General features: G+C 60.6%; 1 protein-coding gene across 1 annotated transcript; it reads left to right on the forward strand.

Annotated features, from left to right (window-relative positions):
• Nucleotides 1-447: 447 nt before the first annotated feature.
• FGF3 (fibroblast growth factor 3) lies at nucleotides 448-9,894 on the forward strand. The gene is made up of 3 exons (XM_054440760.1): nucleotides 448-1,149; nucleotides 3,379-3,482; nucleotides 9,162-9,894. Exons 1-3 carry the CDS (start codon nucleotides 930-932, stop codon nucleotides 9,555-9,557), a joined length of 720 nt encoding a protein of 239 aa, XP_054296735.1. The 5' UTR covers nucleotides 448-929; the 3' UTR covers nucleotides 9,558-9,894.
• Nucleotides 9,895-11,354: the final 1,460 nt, after the last annotated feature.

The following is an 11,354-nucleotide window of genomic DNA, read 5'->3' on the forward strand; positions in this document are numbered from 1 at the left end:
CTCCGAAGCCTGCCCGACGAGCGCTAACCCCACCACTCCGGGTGCCCAGTTGGGGTGCGCAAAAGGAGATAGCATCTCCAGGCCCGGCCCGCTCCGCGTCTTGCAAGGCTGAGGACAGCGCCGCTGCTCCTGCAGGAAGCGCAGGGCGCAGACACAAACCCGGGGCTCCCCACGCGTGCCCGCGCCCCGGAGCCTCCCCGCCGCCGCCCTCCGTGGTCTCCTTCATTATGCGCCGCCTTTAATGGGCGTTTGTCAGCTCGACTTCCCCGCAAGTTGTTTTCACGGACATCAGTCATCGGCGGCGGCCCCATTGTGCAGGGGGATTGATGGGGAGCGGGAGGGGGTGACAGGGCCTGGGGCGGCCGCCTCAAGGCCTCGGTCTATAATTTTCGGAGGCATAATTGGTCTGGGGGAGGGGGCGGGGGAGGGGCGGGGAGGGGACCTTTCAGAGCCGGGAGGGCGTTCGGGGGCGTGGGGCGCGCTGCGGAGCGGAGCCGCGGCTCGACGGCGGTGCGCTGGGGGCGAGTGTATGCAGGCGGCGCCCGGCCCGAGCCCCGAGCCCCGCGGGGCTCCCCACCCGCCGGCCTCCCGCCCCTCCCGCGCCTCCGCCTGGGGACCACGTCGGCCTTTTGTTGGCGAACCGTCCTTTCTTTCAGCGCTTTGCGCAGCAACGGAAATTTCATTGCTCCTGGGTGGAAATTAAAGGGACTCGCGTTCGCTCTCTCCCTCTCCCTCTCCCACTCTCCCTCTCTTTCTCTCTCTCGCCAACCCTTCCCCCTTCTTCCCCCACCTTTCCCGCGAAGCCAGAGTCAGCATCTCCGGCGCGGGAGCCCGCTCGGAGCACCTCGCAGCTGCCCGGCTGCAGCCCCTTCCATGGGCGCCGCGCTCGCCTGCAGCCGCCGCCGCCGCGAGGCGGGCGCGATGCCACGATGGGCCTAATCTGGCTGCTGCTGCTCAGCCTGCTGGAGCCCGGCTGGCCCGCAGCGGGCCCTGGGGCGCGGTTGCGGCGCGATGCGGGCGGCCGTGGCGGCGTCTACGAGCACCTTGGCGGGGCGCCCCGGCGCCGCAAGCTCTACTGCGCCACGAAGTACCACCTCCAGCTGCACCCGAGCGGCCGCGTCAACGGCAGCCTGGAGAACAGCGCCTACAGTGAGTGCCCGACGCTGCGGGGCCCCCGGGGGAAGCGGCGCCGGGAGGGGTCTGGCCTGGGAGAAGGCACGGTGCGCCCGGGGTGTCCGGGAAAAGACCGTCTGCCTCCCGCTGCCAGAAGGCGACTGCCAGGGTGCCCTCCTTGCCCTACACGTCCTGGAGAAAAGCGCGCGCTGGGGTCCGAGCAGAACTCGGGGGGATGGGCGTTCACGTCCGGAGGGCACTGGCGGCTGTCAGAGTCCGTCCCCGGTCCGGCCCGCTGGTCTGAGGGGACGCGAGCTAGGCGACCCCGGGGCTCCAGGCTCTGCTGCTTTGGGCAGCTCTGACAAGTTTAAGCCCTTTGAATGTGTCGGAGAAAAGGAGCCGGACAAGGCATTTATCATCCTCTTTATTATTTTGACGACTTCTCCTCCTCCTGCCGACCCCTGGACGCCCCGCCGTCCCCTCCGCCCTCCCCGCTCGCGGCTGTCCAGGTGGCCGCCCCCGCCGCTGCCTCTGCGCGGAGGACTCTTGCCCTGCGGAGCTCGGTTCCCTGGCCGCGGCTGCCACCGACAGTTATTCCCCCCGCTGGAATCTGCATCTCCCCCGCCTCCGCCCTGGCCACACAGCGACAGGAGGGTGGAGGCCCTCGCCGTCGGGACGCGCAGATCAGGAGCGCGGAACGGTGTCCGCCCGGGCCTGGGGGTGCAGACACACACACTCCGGCCCCCGCACGCAGGACCCGCGGCCCGGGCTGCGCTCACCTCGGGAGTCCGCCGGGCAACATGGTTGGGCTCCTCTGGTCACAGGGACCTGAGGCCCGCGCCGAGCCCTTTGAGGAGCAGGATAGAGGAGCTCAGGGCCTGGGAGGACCGCGTGGGGAGCGTGGGAGGGCAGTCAAGACCACAGCGGTCCTCGGGTGCGCCGCGCGGCGCTGGGCTCCGGCCCCTGGGGCAGGAAGCGATGCCGCGGCTTGAAGGTGGCGGCGGCGGCCTCAGCAAACCACGGCTTCCTCCAGGAAAGCCGCAGCCCTGCGAGGGCGTCCTGGGGACATGCGCCTCCGGAGTCGCACGGTGGGCACCAGCTGTCGCCAGGGCGTCCGAGTGCGCGGAACTCGTCTCACAAAGACACCCCGGTTCTCTCCAAAGCCAGGCTCCCCCTCGGAGTCGCACAGCATCCAAACTTCTTGGTGTCGGCTGCTCAGGGGGAGGGGAGGGCGCGCGCCCGCAGCCGCCCCTGTCCTGCGTCAAGACTCGCGCTTCGCTGGTCCCCGGGCAGGCACCGCCGAGGCCGCCCAGCCTGCGCACTGGGAAGGCGGGAGGCTCCAGCCTGCACCGCAGCACCCCTGGGCTGGAGCAAAAGCCCGGTGGTGACCGCGGCTGTGCTCAGACCGCGTGCCAGGAGAGCGCTCTTGAGAGGCATGCCTTGGAGAGGGTGCAGGCAGTCGCCCCAATCCTCTCGCAGCCTCTATTGGGAGACAGTGACCCCAACCCGTCCTTTGATGCAGTCCCCCGCCCCCAGCCCCCACCACAGCACTCGTGTATCCAGAAGAAAAGGCGGGAGGGGAGGTTTAAATTTTCTTATCCCTGGGGAGTGGGTGAGACCCGTCCAGCTTCCCTCTGCCGGCTCCAGGGTCTAAACTGGCTTCCTGCCCTTCCAGGTCCCCCGGCGGGTACAATGATCTCCCGCCACATCTATTGCAAGTAGGATTTGGGTGGCAGGCACCCTGGCTGTGTTGTTGCCAGTGGGTTATATTATCAGCCTGGCTCATCAGGGCCCAGCTTTCCCGCTGGCAGGCACAGGCATTGGGGACCGTGCAGTCCCAGAGCTCAGACTCCCACGGCTGCTGCCAGGGCTTGATTTCCCGCTCAAGCACATGTGCAGGGGCCTGACAGTTACCCAGCCATAGTGGTCCCCACTTGCTTGTCTGTCGGATGATGATGGCAGCTGGCAAGGTGTTGTGAGGCTCGAATGGAAACCAGGGTGCAGGCAGCGTCAGTAGGTGGGAATGTTAATTTCATTGTTACCCTCCCAAGTTTGAATGAAGAGAAGCCTTCCCTGATGTCCCCTTCTCTACCTCCTGTCCGGTGACTTCTCCCTCCCTGAACTTCCGCTCACTCCCCGACCTGTGGGGTGTGTGCTACCCTCCCCAGCCCTGATCCCGGGGTGTGGCTTTGGGCAGGGCCAGCTGGGCCTCAGCCGCCCCCTCCGTGGGGGCGGCGGGAGTGAGGCAACTCTCATTTCTTCTAGGTATTCTGGAGATAACGGCAGTGGAGGTGGGCATTGTGGCCATCAGGGGTCTCTTCTCCGGGCGGTACCTGGCCATGAACAAGAGGGGACGACTCTATGCTTCGGTGAGTCCAGGCTGTCACGTGGGTGGGCGCTGACAGAGTAGCATTCTGGGCTGCACATCAAGCCAGGGGACAGGGGATGTGGGCAGTAGAACGCTTTACCCAGGGAACATGGGACCCAAGCTAGGACCAGACCCTGGCCCAGGGCTCCACGCCCAGTGATCTTTGGCTGTGTCTGTTAGAGGCTGCTCGGCGAATGACCTGGAGCCTGGCCCTGGGGGACCTGGGATCTGGAGAATGCCAGGTTAGCAAAGGTTTCCCCCATCCTCGTCATCACTACCACCCTCCCTTGAGAGTAGCTGAGAGCAGGGAAGTGATTGTCCTCGAAATTTCCACCAAAATAAATGGACCCAAGATAACCTGGGAGTGTTCCTTGGGGCAGCCAGAGCTCTCCTGGGAGCATGGAGAGGAGGGCGCTGACCCAGCTCCGCCGGCTCTCTCCAAGGGTGGAAAGGCGAGAGCTGAAACCTAGGAGGGGAAGGGGGATGGCGCCCATGTCCCGGGCACACAGGAGCCTCGGAGCATGGGCTTGGGACCCAGTCTATCTACTGCCTGGGCCTCTGAGTAACCAAAAAGGGTCTCCTTACTCTGTGGGTATGGCAGCACCCCTCTTCATAAGGGGTAGGGGTGGGGAATACACAGAGTAAAATACATGTCACAGGGAAATTTGCTACCTCCAACTAGTCATTACATGCAATTTGGCTGATACTTCCTTGGGCAATGAGAGGTTTTCCATCCATGAGTAGCCTGGCCGACGCGGCCCAAGGACAATCTCCCTGCAGTGAGCTCTCTGCTCAGTCCTGCTCACAGAGGACACATCCCACAGCTCCCTCTCGCAGAAGCCGATGATTTCATCACAGATTTTTAGCCGTTTTGCTAAAGGAAGGTCCAGAAAGCTGGGATGCACCCCTTCATTTTCTCTGGTCCAGAGGCTACTCCCTCCTTCCTCCCATCCATTCACCCATCCACCCATCCACCCATTCACCCATCCACTCATCCATCCTTCCACCCATCCATCCATCCGTCCACCTATCCATCCATCCATCCACCCATCCACCCATCCACCCATCCACCCATCCACCCATTCACCCATCCACCCATTCACCAATCCACCCATCCACCCATCCACCCATTCACCCGTCCACTCATCCACCCATCCATCCATCCACCTATCCATCCATCCATCCATCCATCCATCCACCCACCTATCCACCCATCCACCCATCCACTCACCCACCTATCCACCCATCCACCCATCCACCCACCCACTCACCCATCCATCCACCCACCCACTCACCCATCCACCCACCCACTCACCCATCCATCCACCCACCCACTCACCCATCCATCCATCCACCTATCCATCTGACATTCAGTCCATTCATCAGTCAGTGTCCTGGAAGCTGTGTCTGGGAACAGGGGCCCTCATGGTGCCAGCTTCTGCCACAGGGGACCCAGGATTTGGAGAGACAGAATAAAGCATGACATGAGGGGGTCCCAGTGGTTCAGAGCCCACCTGGGGCTTCCGTGCCTGAGAGCTCACAGCCTGGCTTTGAGAAGGGTGAACAGAGGCTCCTAGCCCCAACAGGGATGCTTAGCCAAGCAGTCTGGCTGGAGGGTGTGGAACTTTCCAGAGTGCCCAGTGGAGAAGTTCCCACTGCCCTGCAGACAACCTGAGAGGCAGAGTAGCCCGGATGCCAACCCTGTCAACTGCCACCTGCCACCTGCCACCTGATACCACAGTCCTGCATGCGGCCAGCTTGCCTAGGAGTGCTGTCCTGCCACAGGGCTCCCTGGACTTTGCTGGTAGCATGCTTGCCCTCAGGCCAGCTCATCCCACTGTGGGCCAGTGAGCACTGCACTCTGACACTCCTGGGTCTGGCCCTGACCTCCGTTCTGAGGTATAGACCACCCTCCCCCAACATCCTGCTGACTCAGACACTCCAACCAAACTCAGCAGCTCCCCAACTCCCCATCTTAATCATCGCCCCACTGGCCACTCACTGTCACCCAGAGTGGGCTGGGAGTCACGGCAGACCCCTTCTGCTGTTCAGTCCGTCCCTAGTCCTCAGAACATGCCCTGCATCTCTTCAGCCTTTGCACCTCACCTCCCTCTGCCTCATCCCTGAGACCACGCCTTATAAGGCAGGCTCATCTCTTCCCACCTGGATCACTGCTCCAGCCTCTCCCACCTCCAACCCATCTGTTTGTCAAGCCACCCATCCATCTACCCTTCCTTCCTTCCTTCCTTCCCCTTCCTTCATTATTTTCACCCATCTGTCCATACACCTCTCCTTCCTTCCTTCTTTCCTTTCTCTCATCCTTCTTTCCATCCATCCTTCCATCCGTTCATCTGTCCATCTGCCCATTCACCTGTCCGTCCATCCATGCTCCCTCCTTCCTTCCATCCTTTCACCCATCCACCCATCCACCCACCCATCCATCCACCCATCCACCCATCCACCCATCCAGCCATCCACCCATCCACCCATCCACCCATCCACCCATCCACCCATCCAGCCATCCACCCATCCATCCATCCACCCATCCATCCATCCAGCCATCCACCCATCCATCCATCCATCCATCCATCCGTCCATCCACCCATCCACCCATCCACCCATCCACCCATCCACCCATCCAGCCATCCACCTATCCATCCATCCACCCATCCAGCCATCCATCCAACCATCCACCCATCCACCCATCCATCCATCCATCCATCCATCCACCTATCCACCCATCCATCCATCCAGCCATCCACCTATCCACCCATCCAACCATCCAGCCATCCACCCATCCATCCACCCATCCATCCATCCATCCATCCATCCATCCATCCATCCATCCACCCACCCATCTGACATTCAGTCCTTCCTTCACCAGTCAGTGTCCTGGGCACTTACCATGTGTTGACTCTGCTAGTGCATGTTAAGGGGGCTTCCTAAAAAAGCAAATCAGCCCAGTTCATGGCTTCTGAGGACTCCCATGATGTGCAGGCATCCCCCAGGCACCTTAGCTCCACCCACAGAGCAGCAGCCCAGGTGCCATCTGCTCCCAGTGTGGACGTCATCCGAAGGTTGAGCCTCCTCCAGCTTCTGGAAGCCCCCTCAACTCTCCAAGCCATCTGTGCTGCTCAGGCCACACCTTCACTGCCTGGAACGCCCTCCTCCAGAAAATGCCCACGAGAAAGTGCCCGCCCCGCCCTTACAGCTCTCTTCAGAAGTCACCTGCTCAACAAAGTGGCTTCGGAGTCGGCTTCCTCCCCACCCCTCATGGGGTGGAAGCGGCCCTGGGGGAGGGGCCTGTGGAACCAGGTCTGGTGGGACGGCAGTGTCAGAACACACATTGGAAAGTGTTGTCACAGCAAGTCCCAACTGCAGTAGCTCTGGAGTCTATGGCCCCGGCCCCTGAGCCAACATCTTCTGCCTTGGTCATCTTGGCCGCCCCAGGTGCCCTACCACGTGTCAGCAAGTGATCTACACTTCCCCCAATCTCTCACCTTGGGAGAGCCTGAGACCCCTGCCACCTGAGGCTCACAGGCACCTGTCCTTCAGTGACCCACCCCCCAAGTGGCCCCCCAAAGAGAAAGCCTATTTTCTGGCCTCTCTGGCCCTGACAGGACACACCTGCTGCAGGATCGAGGGACCTGGGGGAAGCTTGGGTCCTGCCCTGAGCTTCTCACAGTCTGCCGTGGGAGCCAGACACTAACATGGTGTACCCAGTGTGTGGAGTGGGGAAGTCGGCCCTGAGCCCACCCGCTCATTCCCAGATAGCCCCTGAGCCCCAGGCTATGTGGGGGTCAGGAACAGATCAGACACTGTTTTATCCCCGTGTGATGTAGGGCCTGGCACCACCCCTGGGCCTCAGTTTCCCCATCTATAAACATGGAGACTGGTCTTGGATAGTAACATCCATACTGTGGCCCAGGGAACACTGGGCCTCCAAGAGGGCTGGAGAGCAAGGGGGCTTGGGGTTATGGGGAGAGGCAGCCCCTACCACCATGTCAAGCCTTCCACCCTTCCCTGCTCTGGGCTTTCATGTCGCTGAAAAAGAGGATGGGGTGCTTGAAGCATCCTGTTCCCTGAGGTCCTGCGAGGCCAGATGCTTCTCGGTCCAGTCTGGGAGCCTCTGGAGGCCATTTCCACTCTCCCTCTCTCCCACAGGACACCACACCCCAGATGGGGACAGACCATGAGGGCCTCCGACTCCTCCCTGTGGCCAGTCCCCAGGAGGAAAGAGAGATCCTGCTGTCTGCCTTGCACCTGCTGCTTCCACCTCCCACCACCCTTTCTGGTTCGGAGGGAGCAGCTCCTGTCAGTCATCCCCTGAGGGAGGTGGCCCTAGGCATTACCACTTGCCTGTAGCTGGGACTGAAGCCTAGTGGGTCTGCATAAGGCATACCCACCCCTTCCCTACCCCACAGACTAAGAAGACCCCATGAGGCAGCCCTTGAGGGAACCTCCCATGGCCAGGCCTTGGGGATGTTGGTGTAAGCTCCTTCAGTTCAGAGCTTCACTGTGCCTTTGAGAGGGCAGGGTCCCTTCTGCCCTTCCCCCACTGCACCCCAGGCCTGACAAGGGTCCCATTAATCTCTGATGACAAAGAGGTATCCTCTCTGTCCTGCTTGTGGTGGGACACCCCAGCTTCTGCTCTCATCCTAAGAACAGCAATATCTGTGGCACTGATTGAGCACGTGCCTCATGCCAGGCCCCAGCCCCTGCTCTGTGTTGTAACCTCTTCAACCTGCAAGGCGGGATCCTCCAGCTTAAGAGAGTGCTGCTCAGGGGTCAATGACCCCAGCTGGGGCCCCTGAGCGCAGCGTTTAATGGAGAGTCTGGGCTCATCAAACCTGGCTGTGTCCCCTTCCCTTCCTGCTTTTTGTGTTCTTTCTTCTTTTTTCTTTTCTGCAATTTCTTTTTTTTTTTTTTTTTGAGTCAGAGTTTTGCTCTTGTCACCCAGACTGGAGTGCAGTAGCGCAATCTCTGCTCACTGCAACCTCTGCCTCCCGGGTTCAAGTGATTCTCCTCCCTAAGCCCCCCAAGTAGTTGGGATTGTGGGCACACGCCACCACGCCTGGCTAATTTTTTGTATTTTTAGTAGAGACGGGGTTTTGCCATGTTGCCCAGGGAGGTCTCGAACTCCTGACCTCAGGTGATTCACCCGCCTTGGCCTCCCAAACTGCTGGGATTACAGACATGAGCCACCGCGCCCAGCCTCTGCAATTTCTTTAAAAGAGATCTGGGTGCTGTCATCTTCCTTTGTCCAAATGCCCAGTCCTTGCTGACCTCCACACTGCCAGCAGACCGCCAGGGCACCTGGGTTGGCCGGCCTGGTCTCTGCTCCACAGACAACCCTACACATCCCTTTGCTGGGTCAGCGCCCTCAGATGGGGGACAGAGGCTGGTGGAACCCAGAGAGCAGGAGCTGGGAGTTGTTTGGCACAGCTTTGAGCGAAGGTGACCTTTGGGCAGAAGGCCAAGTTCACCAGGCACACAGGGGAAGAAGGACATGCTGGGCAGAGGGCAGGGCCTAGGCAAAGGTGTGGCGGGCTGAGAGTGCGCCGGGGTTTGGCACTGGACCGAACAGCCTCAGAGGAGGGGAGGGAGGCATCGGGCAACCTGGGCCCTGACGCTGGCGCAGTCTCCCCGGGGCATTGACCTTGACATCTCATCCCCGCAGGAGCACTACAGCGCCGAGTGCGAGTTTGTGGAGCGGATCCACGAGCTGGGCTATAACACGTATGCCTCCCGGCTGTACCGGACGGTGTCTAGTACGCCTGGGGCCCGGCGGCAGCCCAGCGCCGAGAGACTGTGGTACGTGTCTGTGAACGGCAAGGGCCGGCCCCGCAGGGGCTTCAAGACCCGCCGCACACAGAAGTCCTCCCTGTTCTTGCCCCGCGTGCTGGACCACAGGGACCATGAGATGGTGCGGCAGCTGCAGGGTGGGCTGCCCAGACCCCCTGGTAAGGGGGTCCAGCCCCGACGGCGGCGGCAGAAGCAGAGCCCGGATAGCCTGGAGCCCTCGTACGTTCAGGCCCCGAGACTGGGCTCCCAGCTGGAGGCCAGTGCGCACTAGCTGGGCCTGGTGGCCACCGCCAGAGCTCCTGGCGACGTCTTGGCGTGGCAGCCTCTCGACTCTGACTCTCCTCCTTGAGCACTTGCCCCCGCATCCTGCTTCTGGGTTCTCAGCTATTTCCAGAGCCAGCTCAAATCAGGGTCCAGTGGGAACTGAAGAGGGCCCAAGTCAGAGCTCGGAGGGGGCTGCCTGCAATGCAGAGCATTTGTGGGTCTGTGTGGCAAGAAGCCGGCAGGGAAGGGCCTGAGTGCTAGCCCTGGCAGACTGAGGAGCCTCCCAGGAGCAGCGGGGCAGCGTGGGGCTTTGTGTCATCAAAACATTAAAGTATTTTATTCTACTCTGTCGTTTGGTAGATCGTGATGCAGGCTGAGGAGCGCTTGCCGCCTTTACTGGAAGGTGCTTGCTTTGAGCACAGCAGAATCCGTGCTGGCATCAGCCTGCGTCAGCTGCTGCTTTAAGAGGAAGACGGTATTCCACGGTATTCCCAGAAATCGGGCTAAAGGTGCATTTCAGTCCCCTGGTTTTAGAAAGTTACGATTTTTTTGGATGGATGGAAACAAGCAAAGGCATGTTTGTGCATGTGTGTGCATCGTGTGTATGTGCGTGGAGAGAAGGATCGTGTATTTCTGAGAGCGTGAGTGCGCGTGTGGGTATGTGTGTTCTTGTGTTAGTGGTACCTGTGTGTGGACATGTATGTGTGTGTGTGTTTCTGGGTGTGTCTGAATGTGTGATTTCTGGGTGTGTCTGAATGTGTGATTTGTGTGTGTGTCTGTGTGCATGTGTGTGTGTGTGTGGAGAGATTGAGAGAGAGGTTACTTTCTTTGAAAACTCTAAAAAGCCTCTCCCTCTGGAAGCTGTGTGCTTCTCCAGGGACCCTTTAGAGCAACTGTGTCAGGTCAGGCAGCACAGAAACTTCCTTTATCCTTACAACCTGCTCTTGGGGCCCGTGCACCCTGTCTTTACCTAAGAAGGTGAGGCTCAGAGAAGCAATTACTCAGTGGCCGGGCCCTGCCTTGGACTAGGTGCCTCCTCACACCTGTTCCCCAACAATGGCATGGGTGGGATCACCTGGGCCGGCCCAGGTGACAGCCAGCATAGGCAGTGTACTAGCTTCTCCTGGCACTTGGCAGGATGGGCAGGGCCCAAGTGAGGAGCCTGTCCTGAGCCTGGGACTGTGAGGACCATCGCTGTCTGTTCCCATGCCCTCCCAGGGGTCTGAGAGCCCAGACTCAGAGAGCCCAGGGTCAGAGAACTTAGAGTCAGAGAGGCCAGAGTCAGAGAGCTGAGACTCAGAGGGTCCAGGGTCAGAGTGTCCAGGGCCAGAGAGCTTATGGTCGCAGAGCCCAGACTCAGAGAGCCCAGACTCAGAGCCCCCTGATTGGTTAGTGCAGACTCGCCAAACCCGCAGTGAGGCTGGGCTCCTCACTGGCGTGTGTGCAACACAAGTGAAAATCTTGGTGCCTCCTTCAGCCCCCAGGGCATGTCAGATTTCCCGGAATGGCTCCCCTGCAGGTGCGAACATTCCTGGCAGTCAACAGGAGCAGCACGCAGGCTGAGCTCTGCTGTGGGTTTTGTTGTTTCTCCAGAGTGAGATGGGGCAGGGGCTGCCATCGCTCCCTCCTTGCAGATGATAACCCCGAGGCCTGGCAAGGGGAACTTGCCCGGGGCCGTGTCGACGCAGGGGAAGCAGCGCACTCAGTGCTGCAGGATCAACAGATGGTCCCTGATGAAGGCGTAGGAGACACTGGGGGCTCCTGTTTAACATGTAAAACAGCTTTGACAAGAGAATGTAGATTT

The sequence above is a fragment of the Pongo pygmaeus genome, chromosome 9, assembly GCF_028885625.2.
Source record: "Pongo pygmaeus isolate AG05252 chromosome 9, NHGRI_mPonPyg2-v2.0_pri, whole genome shotgun sequence".
NCBI lineage: Eukaryota > Metazoa > Chordata > Mammalia > Primates > Hominidae > Pongo > Pongo pygmaeus.